This window comes from Dasypus novemcinctus, chromosome 18 (genome assembly GCF_030445035.2).
Source record: "Dasypus novemcinctus isolate mDasNov1 chromosome 18, mDasNov1.1.hap2, whole genome shotgun sequence".
Classification (NCBI taxonomy): domain Eukaryota; kingdom Metazoa; phylum Chordata; class Mammalia; order Cingulata; family Dasypodidae; genus Dasypus; species Dasypus novemcinctus.
In genome coordinates, this window is record NC_080690.1 from 35,201,984 (window position 1) to 35,221,852 (window position 19,869).

Here is a 19,869-nt window from a genome sequence, read left to right on the forward strand (position 1 = left end):
GTAGCTACTGGCTACATGTGGCTGTTTACATTTAAATCAAATTAAATTAAAAATTCAGTGCCTCGTTCACACTAACCACATCTCAACTGTTCCATAAGCCCATGGGCAGTTCAGATATGAACATTTCCTTCATCACAGGTGGTTTTTCTCAGACAGCGCTGCTCCAGGCCAGTCATCAGCAAACCATGGCCCTCAGGCCCAGTCCAGCCTGTGGCCCGTTTTGGTATGGCCTGGAGCTAAGGCTGATCTTTACTTTTTAAAGGAGTGTGATATAAAACAAAGAATCTGTAACAAAACTATACGTGACCCACAAAACCAAAAACATTTACTCTCTGGTCCTTTACGGAAAAGTTTGCTGACCTTTAGGGTGCCCTGAGGTCGAGATTGGATGGATGTTTCTGTCCTGCCCACAGCTAATAGCACTTTCTGATAAACAGTTTCCACTTGTGCAGTGGGATGCTAAAATGGGACTCAACCGTGCCTGAGTGGTAAAGACAAGAGATGCTACCTTCTGGAGTGACCACCATAAACATTTTAAATTAGAAGGCTGGAAACAAGTTACCCATCATCTACATCAAGGATATACAAGAACGGAGCATTCCTGGGATAGAATTCTCTGAAGCTCTCTCCAAAAGCTCAAGTCAAGACCACTGGGAGAGCTGGATATGTGTTTTCTCATTAAAGAAGGACACAGTTTCTGACCCCTGCCTGGAAAAAAACCTAAAGGGCATGAAGCTGTATGAAGGAGTGGGAGCTTCTGACCAGTTCCCAGATTTTTTTGGATAAAGAATGCTATCTCCCATGGATCAGATATGGGCCATTTGGGAGTAAGAACCAGCCTGGAGACATGTACAATGCCATCCAAGAAGACCATGTGGGGGGCCACAGAATCCCAAATGACAGAGTCAGTGGGAAGTGAACCACTGGAAATCCAGGGCTTGAATGGGGAGCAGACAACCAGAGGAAAATGCTTGGCCCATTTCATGGGATATACAGTGAGATGTTCCCCGTGGACACTTCTAAAATCCCACAAAAGTCCCCTATAGAGAAAGGCTTTTAAAATAACCACAGGCTCAGAGAGCAGGAAGCATCTTACAACTTTACTCAAGTAGGTGCTTTCCTGCTTCCCTTGCTTATCACCCCTCTCCCGATTGCCCTAGAAGGAAGCAGAGACAAGGCTAGCCAGCTGGGAGGGAAGAAACCATAAGCTCATCCCTTGAGAAAGGAACCAAGGCTTCCTGCTTGCAGCAGCTCCAGCAAGTTTGGAGTTTTGATTATTTTATGAGTTGGGACATTTAAAGTAAGTGAATTGAATTTGAGTTTGTGACTTAAAGAGACAGTAGAACTTGTTATTTCGAGTGATCAGAGAGTCAAGGGACTGCCTAAATTTTGTCTCCAAGGCAGGGAAGACATGGTTCCCAATGATAAATTTGAAGGATGCTTCTCAGTTACAGGGTAAGTCCTACTTGTTTCAGTGTGACATGTGTTCGTGAAATGAACTAAACTCAGCATGTCATCCCATGCCTCAGCCTGATTGCATGGTCCAGTTCAGGGCACAATTTTTGACCCCAGACTCTGAGGAAGAACATTCCCTAACCCAGGAGGCTGCTCACTTGGCTCAGTTTAGACACAGCTGTGTGACCTAGGTCCAGATACATAAGCTCTCTGACACTCTTCAGTTGTCCTCATCAAGCCAAAAGAGATCAAGACCTCCATTGCACCATCTGATGGAGTCCAGGAGGACTTCATAGCTCAAGAGAAGGTCAGCCAGGACCAGGAAGGAAGGAGGCAGGGAGAGCAACATTTCCTGCAGAGTCCACCCAATCCCTGTGTTTTCTCACCTTTGAGTCTTGCTCATGCTGTTCCTTCTGGCCCATCTCCTATCCAGCTCATACACCACCTGTGGTAGCCACCCTCCCAGGTGGCTCACATCCTGTGCAGTCCCCTCCCATATTTAATAGGGCAGACCAGTGCAGCCAACAGGATACTGTGAAAATGACAGTGTGATCTCCAAGGCTAGGTTGTAAAAGACACTGCAGCTCCCACCTGGCTTTCTCTTGGATTATTCCTTCTGGGGAGAGTTGGCTGACATGTTGTGAGAACACTCAAGCAGCCCCACAGGCAGGACCCTATGGTGGGGAACTAATGGCCCCCACCAGCCACCAGAACAAGGTACCAGGCATGTGAATAAGTCTTCTTTGACATGGAGCCTCCAGCCCCAGTCAAGCCTTCAGATGATCACAGACTAGGTAATATCTTGACAGCAATCTTGCGAGAGTCCTTAAGCCAGAATGACCTGGCTAAGCTACTTCTGAGTTTCTGACCTGCAGAAACTGTGAAATCATGAATTTTTTATTGCTGTTTTAAACCCCACGTTATTCAGCATTAGATGATTTACCACTTCTTTCAAGAAACCTTTTACTAGGACCTCTTATAGCAAGAAAGAAACGTCATGTCATATTATTTGGGTACCTCCCCCACTAGGCTGTGAACCTGCTGGGGGCAAAGACTGGCAGAGAGAGGCAGCAAAGTTTTGTGGGTAACGGCATGAGTTCCAGAGGCTTTCTTCCAGGGTGTGAATGCTGGCTGAGCCTCTCATTGGCTGCATCCATGGTCCTGTGACTTAGCCGCTTCATGCCTTACTTTATAATCAATATTAGTGAAGATAATAATAGAAATTACCTCATAGGATTACGGTGAGTATTAAATGAGTAGGTGTCTGGCTTATAGACAGTGATCAATAAGCACTTATAAAATAAATTCATCAATTTATAGTTTCTGGTGTTGAGTACTTAATAGGTATTTAATCCATGTTTGCAGACAAAGTGATCAAACATTCAGGGATTCTTTCTTCTGTCCAACACTTGAAATAGAATTTACTATCACAAATCTGACTACACTTTTCTCCCAAGAAATCATTTCCAATCTAGGCCCTCACAGCCTCACCAGACGCCTGCTGAACACAAGTTTCAGGAAACGAGCTCTCCCTCAGCCTGACAAGACCAGCCCCTGGGAAGTACCTCCTACCCCCAACTAGCACCTTGCCCTTCCCACCAGTGGGAGGGACAGCCTCAGGATGCCCTCCCCATTGCTCCAGGCACAATGACAGCTTCTGTGGGTCTCCTTCCTCACCAACAGTGAAAGGCAGCCTTTTGGTGCTCATTCCAGAACATTCTGGGGGGGCCCTATTTAAAATAATCCACCCCAGGAGCCAGCTTGAAGGAATTCCCAACAGCCAAATCTGGAGAAACAAAATAAATAATGATGGCAATGGATTAAAATCCACAACATAAAATAAATATCCATGAGGCCATACTGATAAAAAAATGAATAATTGAATAAATAAGTAAATAAGTAGGGCATAGGAAATAACTCTTCCTTACAGAAGAATTTTGATTGATTAATCCAAAATGATGAATGGTAGAAATAGAAAATCATAATTAGACAAATAATTGCCTAATGAGACAAGTAATATTCCTTGTTTGCTAGCATCATTTCAACGGATGTTAAAAATTGGTGGCAAAAGTGTGATGAGAAAAAAGATATTGACATAGTCTCCAAATAGGTCCCCAAAAGACACTTCTTAATACAGAAGGAAAATACTACCTCTGCACAGGAGGAAGCTGGCAAACACCATCCTGGTCAAGTGTTCAAGGTTAACATCATCACATACCCCTGACATGATGCATGGAGAAGGGTACAGGAGACTCGCTACGGTATTCTTGCCAAAAAATGCACAATCTCAATCTCAAAATAAGAAAACATCAAAAAACCCAGTTGAAGGTTATTCTATAGAATAGCTGGCCAGCACTTGGCAAAAGTGTCAAGGTCATGAAACCCAGGGTAAGAATGAAGAACTCTCACATCTGGAAGAGACTGAGGAGACATGGAAACTACATGCAATAGATCCTGGGCTAGAAAAAGGACACTAATGGGAAAACTGACGAAATTCAAATAAGGTCTGTAGTAGATCAGCTAATAGCTCCATATTGGCTTTCTGGCTTCAATAATTGTACCTTAGCTTCATAAGGCATGAACTTGAGGAGAAGCTGGATGAAGGGTATCAAGGAACTCCAGGTATGATTTTTCCAACTTTCTTGTATCTAAAACTGTTTCAAAATAAACTGGTATGTGGGTTTTTTTTTAAAGATACTCTATCTTCCACCACCAGTCAGTGCCTCCTATGCAAACATGATCCAAATAATTTCTCTGAGCTGCATATGGCTGTCCTGCTTCTCCCATCTTGAATCTCACCCATGAATTCCAGCCACTTTCTTCCAAGGGACACCCAGAGAGACAGCAGTGCAGGAGGCTCAGAGGACAGCAGAGAACAGTTTGAGGACCAGATTGACTTGGTTCCAACTGTGGCTCATCCTCCACCAGTTAACCCCTAGAGACGTTCCCCCAATTGACTTCATCTTGCCATTTAGTCTCAGTTCGAATGTCACCTCCTGACCACATCAGCTAGATCTCCTTCCATTTCTATCACATACCTTATTTCAGCTCCTTAAGAGCACTCACCCTCTCTGAAATATTCTTGCTTCCTTAGCCATTTCATTCTGTACTGTGTCCCCACCCATTCCCACCCATCTGCCCCAGCATGTGAGTGCCCCAAGCTGCCTTGTCCAGGGTCAGATCCTCAGCAACTAGCCCAAGGTGAGGCCCACGGTAGCTGCTCAGTAAACATGATAACTGGTGACTGACCCACCCCCAGCTCATAGTTTTCCTCAGTGCTCTCCTTGGGTTCTACCCAGCACAGGCCTAGTGCACCTGGTTGAGGTCTGTAAACAGGATGATAAAGGGTTGACTTACTCATAAAACTCTGCAGCCGGTGTGAACTTGTACTTGGAGTACTTGGTGTGGTTGCCCAGCACAGAGCCATTGAGGAGCTTGGGGTCAGTGCAGTTGGGGCTATTCCAGGCATGGCCACAGTCGGTCCAGGGTAGGTGGAAGGTAAAGGAGGAGAAGAGGTAGTAGAGCGACCAGGCAATGATGACGTTGTAGTAGAAGCCAACGTAGAGAGCAATGAGGATCACGGCATAGCCAACTCCTGGGGGGGAGGGGTCACAGAGAGACCACAGTCAGCCCCAGAGCCACTTCTCCTGGGGCACTGGCCTGAACCACTCCTCTACTAGAACCCTATACCCCTCTTTTTTCTGAGCAGACCATCTAAGCCCTACCTCTATCCCTCAATACCCACCATCCTTTTGCTTGAATACTCTCTCTAGCCTATAGACCTTCCTCTGCCCATCCATTCGGCAGGCCAGAAGTGCCCACATCTTAATGCCATAGGGAACGGTGCTGTCAAGAGTTGGAGTATAAGCTCCCTCACCTCTTGGGCAGGACAAGTCCAAGGAGAGTTTCACACACTTTCTCCCTGAGATTGAGCTCTGATTGCCCATATGGAGCTGGTTTGATAAGGCACCCTTTATTTGACTGCCCCCCCTTCTCTATCTCACTGTCCTACTCCCCTACTGGAACTTTTGAATAACTCCTCACACACGGATCCTCAACTCAGGAACTATTTCAGGGGGAACCCAAGCCAAGCATTTCCTGACCAGACTTCAGCCATATACGTTCTCTGGCTTCTACTTTCAACCACGTGCTTTGTGTGGCAACCTCATTTTCCTGAATATATTGAAATTTCTTTTAGGGCAAGTTCTATGGCTTTTGCCTATAGTGGACATATTTTTTTCCCCTACAACATTGCCTTAAGGGTAAGCCTTAAACCTTAATGACTGAGGTTTGGGTGAGGCTAATCCCCCACTTACTTCCTTGATCTAACTATAGGCAGTGACTCAGGCCTGGCCAATCAGAGTACTGCTTTGCCAAAGCCACACTGATTCACTGATTGATTGATTGATAGGAGAGCATATAGCTCAAATCAAACCAATTAGCATCTTCTCTGAGATTTTAATGAAGCTATGAAGATATAAAGTTTTGTGTTCTGTTTTGTCTTTGTAATTGCTAATCTTGATAGGATTTAAGCCTTGAGTTGCTCAGAGCCATCTTTTCTAGCACTTGAAGGGAATGCACCTGAAAGTGACACTAATGCAGAATAAAATAGAGTTGAGACTTGAAGAGAGATTTCTGAGAATATTATTTGAGCACCTGGATCAAGATGTACCTGAAGGTGGCGGACTTGGCTCAGTGGTTAGGGCCTCCATCTACCACATGGGAGGTCCGCGGTTCAAACCCTGGGCCTCCTTGACCAGTGTGGAGTTGGCCCATGCACAGTGCTGATGCGCGCAAGGAGTACCGTGCCATGCAGGGGTGTTCCCGCATAGGGGAGCCCACGCGCAAGGAGTGCACCCCGTAAGGAGAGCCGCCCAGCGCAAAAGAAAGTGCAGCCTGCCCAGGAATGGCGCCGCACACACAGAGAGCGGACACAACAAGATGACTCAACTAAAAGAAACACAGATTCCTGTGCCGCTGACAACAACAGAAGCGGACAAAGAAGATGCAGCAAATAGACACAGACAACTAGGGTGGGGAGGGAAGGGGAGAGAAATAAATAAATAAATCTTTTAAAAAAAAATGGTGTACCTGAAGTCAGAAACTTTACCATAACATAAGCCAATAAATTCACTTTCACATTTAAGCCACTTTCAGTTGGATTTCTGGCAATTAAACAAAAACTATTCTAACCAATACATAATATGTCTTACAAGCCTCTCATACCATCTTGTATCAACCCCAGGACTGAACAGGAGGTACCCAGGAGACACATGCCCACTGAGAAGAGGCTCATAGGAGCCACACATTGGCCCTCGTTGCCTTCTGGGCCCAGTTCTCCACCCAGCTTTGAAGACAGACTCTTACTGCATGCCCTGCACCCAGCTGCACAGGGACCAAGGAATAGCAGTTGTTGGGCTACTTTCTCTAGATATGTTCTCATAGTCCAATGCAAGTGGACTTCATCTTACATCCCCATTTCAATCAACTAGTTGTGGCTGTCATACTAAGGATAGTGGGGCAGCTTTCTGGCTAAGCAGGAAAGAGTCCATGATCAACTTAACATGTCTGCCATGGAAGGAAAAGGGAAGAGTAGTGGTATGTGTGCTGTGTACTTCTGACACATTTATGCGTATTGTCCAAAGAAACAGAATCTTTATGGTCACTCAGCTGGTAGAGCCTAGATTTGACCCAAGCCTCCTAGCTGTCTAGGCTAATGTTCTTCCTAACACAACAAACACTCTCCACATACTTTTGAATGATGGACATTCGTGACCTTGTCAATACCTTATGGAGCCCACAAGAGAGTTGGTCTATCTCAAATCCCACCTTTAGAGCAGGTCCTCCAGGGTCACCAAAGAAACTTTTTTGAGGCTTTGACTTCCCCCAGACCCTTTCTGTACCTTTGAAGAATGGGCAGATCTTCCACACGGTGGCAGCCCCCTCCCGGTTGTACTGGCCCAAAGCCAGCTCCATGTAGAACAGAGGCATCCCTGCGATGATGAGGAAGAGGGTGTATGGGATCAGGAAGGCACCTGGAAGACACGGAGGAACGGCGTCATCCCCTCGACCCCACTCAACCTTGGGCATGGCTCCCAGAGAGCTCCGATCAGGGCTGGCAGTAGATGCAGTGTCCTCATCCACCTGGTCCCATCCAGCATCTCAGAAGGGGTGCTCTGTGGCAGGTAAATTAAGTCACACAGAACAGCTAATACACATAATCAAAGAGTAATCATAGTGGTTGTAATGGTAACAGTTGTTGTTATAATCATAGCCATAATTCATGAGGTTCAATGGTCAAGTCAGTTTAGTAGAGCCTGGATTAAGCAAAGCTAAACAAGTTTGTTTCCTGCAGGAGTTTCTAAACCTTTGCTAAACCAGTGTGCACTGGGAAATTCCGTGGAGGTAATTGCATGGATAGCCTTTACCAAGTATATTTAAACCTTTTCTTTCTTGGATCATCACTCTGGAGAATAATCTAATCCAGACCCTTCCCTCTACAGATGAGACAATTGAGGCCAGGGAGGAAAACAGTTACCTATGACTGCGTCTCTAATGTTCTCATGTCTACATTGTTTTAAGGTCACATGGAGGTTTCCCAAACACCATCTCACTAGATTCTTCTTGGAGTCTCACATCAGCCTACAGATGCCCCTCTGGCTGGAACTGAGGGGCATAGAAGTGAGTCAAATTGCTTGTTCACACTTCTGGTAAGTGACAGAATTAGGATTCGCAATCAGATCTTCCAACTCATTGGGCTTACCCTGCTACAGGAGGCTGAAGATCAAGCTGGAACAAAGGGATCAGAGGTTCAAATTTCTGGCCAGGTCATCTCAGAAACAAGAGGGGCATCTAGGCAATAGATGGCAGCGATAAATCTCTGGGGAAATTCCTTGCCAAATTAGGCACATCTGTGTTCTGGAGTCACTTCTGGGAATGCCCTGGCAGCCTGGGGTGAGCTTAGCAGGCTCTGACGCTTTTAGGTGATTCACCGGGATATATGCCTCGTCCGGCCAGGCTGCAAGCATGACGAAAGCAAAACACCAGCTCCCTTAATGATGCAGTTGGATGTGGCAGGGCCAGATCCAAACGTCTTCTGCCAGGGGCCTTTGGCTGAGGTGCTGTAACCTAGGAAACCAAGCACTCTGACCCACCCACACCAAGAAAGTGCAGAAAGTGGTAAAATAATGATAATAACATTAACAATACTAACAACATATACCAGCAGCTCACACTTGCTGATTCCCTACTTGGGTTCAGGCATTTTCCATGTTTTCTCATTCAGTTCTCACAGAAACCCTAACTTGCAGAGATGAGTATTATCTCCATTTTACATATGTGAAAACTGAGGCCTCAAGCTAGCAGAGAGGACTGGGGCAAAGTCACATGGTACCCAGGATTAAACTTACCAGGGACTCAGACTGTCAGTCTCCACTTTCTTCCAGGGCTTCCCCTCGGGGAGCCCAGGAGACTCTGGAAGGCCCCATCCCTTCTGTAGCAAGAGACAGAGCAATGGAGTGGGAAGCAGGGAAGAAACTACCTGGAAGGAAGCACCTCTACCTTTTATGTATTGAACAGGGCACTGGGTACTAATAATTCCATTTATACTAACTTAGGTAGCAAATACCATACCCATTTTTCAGAGAAGGAAACAGAGGCTTAGAGAAATTAAGTAAGTCAGCTGGTAAGTGATGAATCTAGGATTTGGGCCCAGGTCTACTTACTTCTAGAGCTCTGAAGTCATTCCCAACGTACTCTGCAGATTCCAGACCATTCCAGACTACGCGAAGGACAAGGATCTGCAAGGGGTCTGGCTTTGGGGTCAGGAGGACAAAGGGAATTCTAGTACTAGAGATCTGGAGTCAGCCTAACCACCTGGCCTGCTGGTCTTAAACATGCCAATCTGCTTCAAACTGGACTTCTTTGAAATGACCACGTGCAAACCTCCCCCTATGCCTCTTCATTTCTTACTTTTGGTCTCTACCCTCTCTCTCTCTCTCTCTTCCAGACCTGATCTGGCATCTGAACCTATGTCTAGCCACACTGCTGACAATAGTGTGATGGAGTTGGTGGTGGTGGTGGTGGTGATAGTGGAGTTGGTGGAACAAGCACCATTTATCAATCACCTCTTACATGCCAAGTCCTACACAAAGTTTGTACATAATTACTGATTTTAAACCATCCCTGAAATATAATGGCCATTAACCCTATTTTACAGATGAGGAAACCGAGGCTGGAAGAGGTCACGTTGCTCATCCAAGACAGTAAGAATGGAGCTTAGCTTCAAACCTGGATCTCTCCGAGTCCTACTCTGCCTTGCAACTTCCTCTATTCCCCTTAGGGGTCTGGAGCCAGAGACCGGGGTAGAGGGAGAGACTTATTAAACTGATTAACAAACCTGACAACTAGAATCAGCGGCCCAAGGGAACATGGGAAAGGAAACAGCCAGGAGTCACGTGCTGACCTTGGCACTGTGGCCTGGCGCTGATGAGCCAATGTTCTTTTCCACACAGCCAAGGAAGCAAAAGACCAGCACAGCCCCTGAACCAGAGAGTGGAGTCATTCTGGCCAGTTTTCTCCACTCCAAACCTCTGGTGGCCTGCCGACAGGTAGGCAGATGGCCTTGCTTGGTGCCATCTCCTCCTCTGGTCTGCCTCCTGGTGGGAGTCACCACGAAGGCAATGGAGGGACCTGCACATACCTGCTACATCCTCTACATGAGTGTGTTTGAGATGGGCCTGCCAAAGCCTCAGGTGAAAACAGATCGAGAAGACTCAAGAACAGTGAAAGGACTAAGCATGAATGAAAAAGGCAAAGCTGTCCAGGGGCCAGTGCCTTATTCTAAAAGAGGATATCGGCCAGGTAGCTGATCCCAGAGCCCTTTGCAGAAAGGTCTGGAGGAGGCCAGGGCAGGACTGAGGAGTCAGGACAGGGCTTCAGGGGTGACTGAGGTCAGGGGAAACTGCCTCTCTAATAAGCAGCTCCTTGGGAACCTCCTAGAAGTTATCACCCTGCCAGGTCCTTAAATGCTATATCCCCTTGTGGTCATGCCAGCAGAACCAGCCTCACCCAAGGTCTGAGAGTGAGAATCCCAGGGCAACAGGCCCAGAACCCTGTCTAGACTTGGGAATGCTCGGTGCTCAGGGCTGTGAAAGGGGCTCCAGCCAGGGACTTTCAGTAGGGAAAGCTTCTGTCCCTTCACCCAGCACACACCCTCTAACATCCCACTATTAGAGAGGAACCCTGCTGGTCACAGAGAGGGTCTGGAATCTTCTGTGCAAATGCCAAGTCCACAAGGAGGGAAGCCCAGGAGTCTCTAAGCTCAGGCTGGGCCATGCTGGAGCTGGCCCTGGGCTGGGGGCGGGGAGGGGGGGGGGGACATTCAGGCAAAGGGAGGGGAAACATTCAGGAGAGGGCATGGGAAGGTGTGGGGTGGTCCAGGCCTGGTGGGGACATGGGGCACCTTGGGGGAGGAAGAGGCAACACGATCAGGGAGGGCGCTGCAGGAAGGAACAGAGGTCCCCTAAGACCTTACTCAACCTGCTTCCCAGTATATTGAGGCTAAGATTACAAAAGCTGTGAATTATGGTCACATCCTGATAGAGCCAAGAAGTGAAAACCCACAGAGCTTGTCCTTATTTGCTGGCTCAGCAGAGGACTGTCACTGTCTGAGGCTTTCACCAGAGTCCCAAGAAAACTTTGGTCAATGCCTAGGATAGTCAGGTATGAAAACAAACATGATGGCTCTAACAACAGGGTACAAGAGAGGGTGAGATGTCAGGCAGAAGCCAGGGTCCTCTCCAGCAGGCCTATGCAAACATTTGCAGGGCTGGGGGCAGGAACCCAGCAGAGGTCTACACTCTGCCTGTCTGGCTATTTGAAGATGACAAGACACAGACGGTTAGATCAAACATGTTCTATCTTCCTACCTTGACAAATAAAATCTTGCAATGTTTCTGTTAGAAAGTTCCAGCCTAGAAACCTCAGCTCTCGGAGCTCTGCTCTGGAATGTGGGACAGAGTGGGAGCCCCCTGCTCTGCCCCCTTGTCATCCACCTCTGCTCCATGCAGCCAGGCAGAAGGTCCTTTGCATATATGTGTTGGCTCCTGGGCCCACATGTCAAAGCTCTGTCCATGGTCCCCTCGGACAACTGGCCCCTGGCCTTGCATTAAGGCACAGGGAACAGGCAAGAGGCTCACACAGACCTGGAGGCTGTTTAGGCAGGGATTCCAGAAGCTGGGAACCTGGGGTGGGGGTGCATTCTGGGTCCCAGGTGACAGGGTAGAGTTAGAGCTGGGCTCTCTAAAGCTCGGGCCCAAGGCAGGCCGCCTTGGCTGGATCTAAAGGTGACGTCTCTGGGCCTTAGGTCCCCCTTTGGAAAACGGGGATGATCATGCCCGCTTGGCCACCATGATGGGATAACGGAGGTGAAGGACCTGGCGCCCAGCAGAGGCTGTGTAAATGGAAATGAAGTCCTGTCGTCACATATGGGAGAGAAGGGATAATGTGAAGTGCCTCTGTAAACTGGAAATGGCCTCAAAGGACCCCCCACCCCCGCCCGAGGGCTTGAGAGGTGCCAGACCCTTCGGGGACCACAGCTCTGAAACGCTGCTGGAGGTGGGACTTGGAGGTAACAGTCCCCGTCCCAAGTGACGTGAGTCCAGAGGAGGTGCTGTCTGGGAGCAAGAGCAGGACAAAGTGTTCCCCAGGTCACAACCAGCCCCGTTATCAAAAAGGACTCCCTGTGACACTTTCGGGAGTGGAGGCTTCTCCCCCCGCAGCTGGCAGTGCTGAGAGCAGACGGTCCTCAGGTGGGCCGCCCTTTGGAACCTGCCTCGGCTGAAGAGGGCAGCCTCGCCCACGGCCACATCCCCTTTCCTGGGCAGGAAAAGGGGGTGCCTAAAGTCCCGGCCGCTCAACCCAACTCGGGACATGCCAGGTTGAGTGGGACCCACTAAGGCTCTGCTGAGGCCGCCTGGCACCCAGCATCTCCCTCTGTCCAGTCCTGCTGCCTTGCCTCCCCTAAACCCCCAGCAGCCCTTACTGTCTTGCTTTTGTACTTGAGGGCCCTGGAGAACAAAACACACCCATCTTTTCCAAAGCAGTTCTTTGTGTATTTGGTACCAGGTACACGGTTCCCCCTCAGAGTCTCTTGACAGTCCAACAGCTGGTTCCTGCGGCCATTGCTGTAGGGGAGCTCTCCAATTCCTATAATAAACCAAGCCCAGAAAATTCAAGTTTGGCAACATAGAGAGACTCTTCCAGGTAGGATGGCTGGGCCAGCCAGTGGGCCTGACTCACAGCTCCTCCCCAAGATTGACCCCTGGGGTCCCTGCCCACTGAGGTTCTCTGTAACTTCAAACCAAGTAGGGTCTCACATCTCTTCACTCCTTTCCCTGCAGTTCACTGAGACCTGCTAGGAGCATCCACAGACAACTCTGCAGAAGATTCTGGTGTTACAAGAGGGAATTCTCCATGGAATGAGGAGAACCAGCTTTTCTGGCCCATTAAGGGGTCCCTCCAGCTGACCACAGGGCCTTAGCTCTAGGACCTGGGAAGAGCCCAGTGAGGAAACACACACACTCTCCTGATAGATTAGACCAGGTCCTCTATGCAGGGTAATGGGGGTGGAATTCTGGACATTTAAGGTTGGGGCTACCCTTCTCCTGGGGCAATTTTCCCGCTACGGTCAACTTTGGGGGATCTGAGCTTGCCAATGAAGGTGGGACTTCCTTTAACCATTCTAATTTCACATCTCCTCACCATCTTTGTCTCTTTAAAAGAAATACATTAAAGGGTATTTGGAGTAATGTGGGAAAGTCAGAACTACTCTGTAGAGGGAAATATGGCCCATGTACAATAGAGCAAGACCTTACCCCTCTCATATGGGATAAAATACCTCTGATAATAGCTGAAAATGACATTGACTTTTAGGATATTACAATAGACTGTGAACTCCCTAAAGGCAGGGATTACCTTCTGCTCATCTTTATAGTCCTGGCATATGATAGACATTTAGGAAATGGTTTTGGTTAAATAAATGGTGACTCACATGGCAGATACAGCTGATGAAAACCCCAGGGCCTTTCTCCACTTGTGCTGTGGCCTAATCCTTGCCTAAGCAGTGGGGTTCGGGACCTCAGGGCGGGATGTAACATTATCCTGATTAAATCTGGTCTTGTTGGGAACAGCTCCTCTACCTCTTTTGGGCCAGCTCAGTGCAATGGGCCAAATAATGGGGGAGAGGGGTGTCTCAACTCGGGCCCCTTCTGAGTGGCCTCATTCCAGCAAAGCGGTGTGCAAACTTGTTAGCAGGACTGCCAGGCCAGCTGGTTGCTTCAGGCATGTCAAGAGCTGGACGATCAGTGTCGGGCTTGGCAAGTTCTGGGTGCAGAAGTCTCCTATAGCCAGGCCCGGCATGAGGACTCTGAGTTTGGGACTCCTGCCCTCTGCACCAGCCACCACCTCACACCTGGCCTCAAGAACCACAGCTTTTTTCACCTGAGACCCTGAGCCCACCCAGGGAAGGACAGGAAGCCCATTTGGGAGCCAGAACCCAGCATTGCATAGGATCCTAATCTCCATTTTCCAAGTGAAGACACCAGAGCAAGATAAGGCCAGACTGTCAGAATGAGGAGCCAAGTCCAGCTCTTGATTACTGAAACAGAGCTTTTTCTAACATGCTAGAGCCCAGGCCTGAACTTTCTGGCCTTATTTCCCTTCATTGATTTCCTCTTAGGATCAATTCTGCCCCCTCCTAAGCCAGGACCCCTACTCCTCACCTGGCCTAGCCTGTAGTTCATATCATTGAACCATAACAGTTGCAGTAACGACCATGGGTACTGGTGCCCTCCTCTGTGCCAGACACTGTTTCAAGTGCTTTCCATATATTATCTCTGACGTCCCATTACCCTGCTAGGAAGGGGCTGCTATTCTCGTTTGGTGCACAAGGAAATGGAAGCTCAGAGAGGGTAAGTGACAGTCTAAGGCCACATTACCAGGGAAATGTCAGGCACAGAATCAAACCTGAGTCTGTCTGAATCTAAAGGCTCTGGTCTCTCCACAACACGTGGCTTAGAGCTGCCAGCAGGAAACATCTCAAACAGAAGTAACGGTTTACAAAGAATAATCCACACTGGTCTCTTCCCTGGCAAGGAGGCTGACGGGGGGATCCAGTCCACCTGCTCACTCCTCACCAGGGACAGCACGAGCCTGACCTGAGACCACATGTGCCGGGGAACAATCTAGAACCCTGGAAACAGCCTTATTACCTGGGACTGGCTCCCCATTGAGGCAAGTTGTTCGAGGTTTGAGAAAGCCCTGAATAGAGGACTGGAGGAGAATAGCTTTCCCTGCCCGCAGGCTCCCACAGCCTCCCCGAGCCGGTGCATCCAAGCGGCTGGTCTTTGGGAAGATGTTCAGGCAGGCCAATCATCCCCAGCAATTCATTCAGGAAATATCAGCTGGGGGCCTAAACTATTGGCACCTTTATCCTTTCAAAACATCCAAAAGTCTGGGCCAGAGGGTCTAGCTGAACTTGGAGAGGTTGTGTGTTAAGCTGGCACTGGGAGAATACAGACCGAGGTGTGTTTGAAAACAGGGTGGTGGATCTGGGCTTGGGTGTGGCACTGAGCCAGGCACTGGGCCGGCATGATCCCAGGGCCATCCAAGCTCACCTCTAGCCGTGGTGGCAAGCTTGAGACTCAGGGGCTGCGCTGGGCCCAAGGTCACGCAGTGAGCGACAGGGCTGGGATTAGAACAGGTCTTTAGGCTGCTTCCACAAGTGCAGGATTCCCTGCTGCCCCCACCTGCCCACTTGCTCATCACTGGGACTCATTTCAGTATGGCTGGTGGAGAGCTGATGGACAGGGAGCTCCCAGGAGGCCCCATCACAGATGAAGCTGAGAGGGGGCCAGCTGAGCACCCTCTGGTGGGTGACGGGAGGTTAGAAAAGGCGCTGCCTTGCATTCTGGGATAGGGCTGCACTGCTCCCCTGTGCCAGCTGTGGACATTGTAGCCAAAATGGAAGTGCACTGCTATAGCATTAGCCTGACATTCAAGGCCTCTTCACCCTGATCTCTCCTGCTTGCCCTCCAGCCAGCCTACGCTCCTCTTTTCTGAGCTGCTCCCAAGTGCCTTGCCCAGGCGCATGATGGCATACTCTCCTCCCTTCCCCCGGTTTGTCCATGCCCTCACCATTCCTGGAGCTAAGCTACATCTACATCCCACCTCCTCCAGGAAGTCTTCCAAGCTGGCCCCTCCTCAGTCCCCTCTCCCACACACTTCACACATCATCCTAACCATGTTAACAAAGAGCAGCAGCTATGTTTACTCAGGCCATTCTCCATGCCAGGCTGTCCAGGGGCATCGTCTTAGTTAGCCCTCACAATAAGCCTCTGAGTTGGACAACATTTTCCATTTGACAGATGAGAAAACTGAGGCTCAGAGTCACACAGATCAAAATTGGAACCCAGGAGCATCCACCTCCACAGTTGAGGCCCCTAACCCCTAGCCTGCCATCCCCCCCTCCCTGACAGCAGGTGCTGCTTCAGTTTATTAGTTAGCGGTGAGTTTTATGAGGTTGTTTCTGGATATGGCATTAGGTCTTTGAGGGTTGGACCATTTCATCCACTTATTCATTCAAAAGAAATTTATTGGGCACTTCCTACCACATTCCTAGGGCCTTGTCTTGGACATTGGAAATAAAAGGATGAAAGAGCCAAAGTCTCTGCTCTCATGGTGTCCCAGCCTACTTTGGAGTCAGACCCACAAATAGACAAATGACTGAAAACTCAGGGTGGCCTGTGTGCAGGGCTAGGAGTTCTAGCCAACTTCACCTCAAAATTGGAACCTGTGACCAATTTGCTATGTCTGGTCCCAGGCACCTGGCACATCACCTGCATACAGCAGGCACTCTACCTATGTTGGTGGCTATGACCACAGTGCCAGCGAAAGCCCCAGTTGATGCTTCACATTGGCGATCTGGGGTGCTCTGAGAGTCAGCAAACACTAGAACAATGGACCTGACTTGCAGCAGCATGGTGACTAAGACCTGCAGGTGGTAAAAGCTTCTGGGAGACAGAGTGGGGTTTGCACCTCAGGGTGACCCCTGAAAGCCTACCACTGTGCCCCATGCAGAGAGGAGCCAGACTAGTATTGCTGATAAGCGACAGGGTGGTCAGCTGTCTAGGGACAAGCAGTCTCGGGAGTCACTGAAGACACGCTGGTTGGCACGCCCTAGGGTCTCTCAGTCTGTCTGCCCTTCGTCATCTCCTTGCCTGCTAAAATTGTGTAGAATCTGCATTTCCTCCCTCCATGGGTTCGAAGGACCAAGATGCTTAAACCTATCCAAGAACGCTTGAGGAGCTGCAACAGCCAAACGTGGAACAGTGTCCCCTGTGAATGAGCTTCCCCTTTCTCACCTCTCTCTCTACCCAGGCCCATCCTTGGGCCAGACACAAGCACTGAGCCTATGGATTATTGGTTGTCCCTAGACATCAACCCCCCAGAAGTTCCTGACTGCTGTCCCAGCTACCTTAACTCCAAGTATGTGATAGTGACAGACTTGTCTCAAGAGTGCCGGAGAAGATCGTGAACATAGACCCTCATCTGTCAGCTCTCTTAGATCCCCCAAAGGATTAGCTTTTCTCAAGTGAGAAAACTCAGAGCCACCTGCTCCCTGTGGTGAGCCCCCTGCCCCCACCGGAAACACCAGGCATTGCCTGTCCCAAACCAGTTGTCCAGAGGACATAGCCCACCCAACAGCCTCAGAAGCAAGGCTAACCCAGCTTAACCCAGCTGCAAACCCTCAGCCCTTCTCCTTCACTCTTCCCTCGAGTCCTGAGCCCGATCTGCTGCCAGGCAGGGCAATCCAGTAGATGGAGAGAGGTTTCCAGAGTTGGGCCCCCCTTCTCCAGCTTTTTCCTCCAGAAGCGTATTTTCCCAGGTTCTCTGCAGGACACCTCAGCTCATCCCAGCAAACATGACAGGACAGGGCTGGTCTGGGCACCTCTAGGAACGAAGTCCCCCAGGAAGCACCTTGGGCCTGAGGAGCCTACATCCTGATCCTCAGGGCTCTATCTTACCCTCCCCCTGAATGGGCTAGAGGCGATCGCTGGGCTTTCCTCCCAGGGCAAAGCTGGGGCCAGCCCAGCATTTCAGGTAGGAGGAAGAAGGCTCCTGCCGACTGGAGTCTCCTCCAGGGCCCTCTCCCACTCCACACTGCAGTGCGGCCGAACCCGAGGAGGTGGTGGCAACACCCAACCACTCAGGCCTCCCGCATGAAGGACAAGGGCAGCTCTTAGGACCCACAGACCCATCCATACAGAAGCTGTGGCCTCTGCTCCCTGGAGCAAAACAAGCACCAGTCTGAGAACGGAGTTCTCCTTCAGTCTTTGTTCCAGAGACTTTGTCCCCACAATGCTGCCCCCTCCCCCAGGTGCCTTCAGGGAACCCAAATCCCCTCTTGGCCACAGAGGGTCCCTGCCCCAAGGCTCAGAGTGCTGGATTCAGGGTCACTTGTGGGTCTGGTTGCCACATCCAGTGTACCCTGTCGCCCCTTCAAGAGCTCTCCAAATCTTGACCTCTCTTTCTGTGTGCCATCAAAATTTCAGTGTTCCTCATCCCACCTGGCCCCCCAGATTCTGCCCTTCTACCCAAGAACAATCATTAAGACACTGCTCCCATCTCCGCTCTTCCACGGGAAACACCAGCAGTTCTTTTTCTGTGAGTCCTTTCCAGTCCCTTCCTGTGCCCCAGACTTGCCCGCGCGCCTTCTCATTCCCCTCCGTCCGCGTCCCAGCGCCTCTCCTGGCCATCCGGGAGCCTCCCGAGCGCAAGTCCCCAGCCCGCCCGCGCGCTCACCGCCGCCGTTCTTGTAGCAGAGGTAGGGGAAGCGCCATACGTTGGCCAGGTCCACCGCGAAGCCGACCACCGACAGCAAGAAGTCGATCTTCTTGCCCCACGTCTCCCGGGGCTGCGCGTCGCCGCCGCGGGGCGCCAGGACGCACTGGACTCCGTTGCGCTCCTTCACAACCACCAGCTCCGCGGCTTTGCGCGCCGGCGGGTGCTGCCCAGGTCCGGGACCCGCCCCACCGGTCTCCGGCTGCACCTGCGGTTTCATCCGCGCCAGAAGCATGGGTGCGGCTGGTGAGAAAGACTTGAGTGGGATTGGAGGAAGGCCGACACGCTGCTTGAATAAAAGACAAATGGGGGTCACCAGGCCGTTCCGCCCTGCCTGTTCCTATCTAGACTTCCCGGGATCAATAAGAGCAGCGCGCGCTGAGCAGACGCAGAGTTCCCAGGAAAGGGCGCGCGTCCGTTGGAAAATTTTGGAAACAGAGGTGTGGCGCGCCGGACTGGAAGGGAACCCAGAATTGGATCGCCCTTGCCTGCCCTCTGGAGACCCTGCAGCTTTCTCTCATTCATCCGCTCCCTCCCGCACCCAAACTGAGGAGTTTAGACGCGCTGAGGCTGGGTGTTCCCATGGCCGTGACTAGGGCCGGGTTCCACCCTCCGGCTCCCCCAGCTCTGCGCGCCTCCAACAGCCCAAGGATCTTCCCCTGGCACTTGAACTTCTACACTTCAAGTTCGCTGGCACTCCAGCCAGGCGCATCTCGGCCTTGGCCTCCCTGAGCACTCCCAGCCCGGTCCCGCGCGCGGGGCGCACTCACGTGTCCGGCTGTGAGGGGATCACAGGTGCAGCGCGCCCTGCCTGCCCAGTGGCGGCGGGGTCTCGCCAGGCGCTGGGGCTGGGCTCCGCCGCGTGGCGCTCGGGCGCGGCCCTTGGAGCGCCGAAGGCGCCGGGCGGCCGGCGGGGGCGAGGACTGCCTGGCTCTGGCCACGCCGGGCGGGGACCAGGCTGGTAATGTAGCCTGCGCCCCAGGTAACGCGGGGATTGCATTAACCCAGCGCCCGGCCCGCTCCGTCTGGAGCCTGTTAGCGCTAATGGGGACTGACAGCGCGGCCGGGGATGGGCAGGGGTGGGGGCGTGGCGCAGGCTCCGAGGTGCCGCGGGTGCAGGGCTTCCCGGCCACTCGCAGACTCCGGGCGCGCGCGACGTTTCCACCACGCGTCGGGGCGCCGGACCCAGCTCCCAGGGACGCCAGGCTTTTAACTCCGACCACGGGAACCCGGAAGGCCAAGGACTGGGAGGAGCGGGGGCCTGGTGCAGCACCAGCTCTGTCATCCCCAGCAGGCTATTTAATCTCTCTTGTCAGTGATTCTCCATCTGCAAAATGGGTGTGTTCTGCCCAGTCCCCAGGGCTATAAACTGGTGGACAGCTGGCCTTGGGCTGATTTTGTTTGTCTGGCTCTGGGTGTTAAGAAGTCACAACCCAAGTATTCCTAGCACTGGCCAGCAGGCCCTTGAGGTTGCGATTCCTAGTCAGTGATTCCAAGAACTGCTTTTCATTC

At 50.9% G+C, this 19,869-nt stretch overlaps 1 protein-coding gene across 2 annotated transcripts in view; it reads right to left on the minus strand.

Moving 5' to 3' along the window:
- Positions 1-19,610, minus strand: part of SLC6A2 (solute carrier family 6 member 2) — a 46,019-nt gene extending 26,409 nt beyond the window's left edge. The window contains exons 1-4 of one of the 2 annotated variants that reach the window (XM_004455055.5): positions 19,128-19,610; positions 18,319-18,643; positions 7,359-7,490; positions 4,813-5,050 (exon numbers count right to left, since the gene is read on the minus strand). In XM_004455055.5, the coding sequence (XP_004455112.1) occupies positions 4,813-5,050; positions 7,359-7,490; positions 18,319-18,592 (644 nt within the window). In that variant the 5' untranslated portion in view covers positions 18,593-18,643; positions 19,128-19,610. Of the gene's footprint in view, positions 1-4,812; positions 5,051-7,358; positions 7,491-18,318; positions 18,647-19,127 lie in introns of both variants that reach the window. The other variant, XM_058280000.2, reaches the window with a different exon arrangement.
- Between the last annotated feature and the right edge of the window lie 259 nt (positions 19,611-19,869).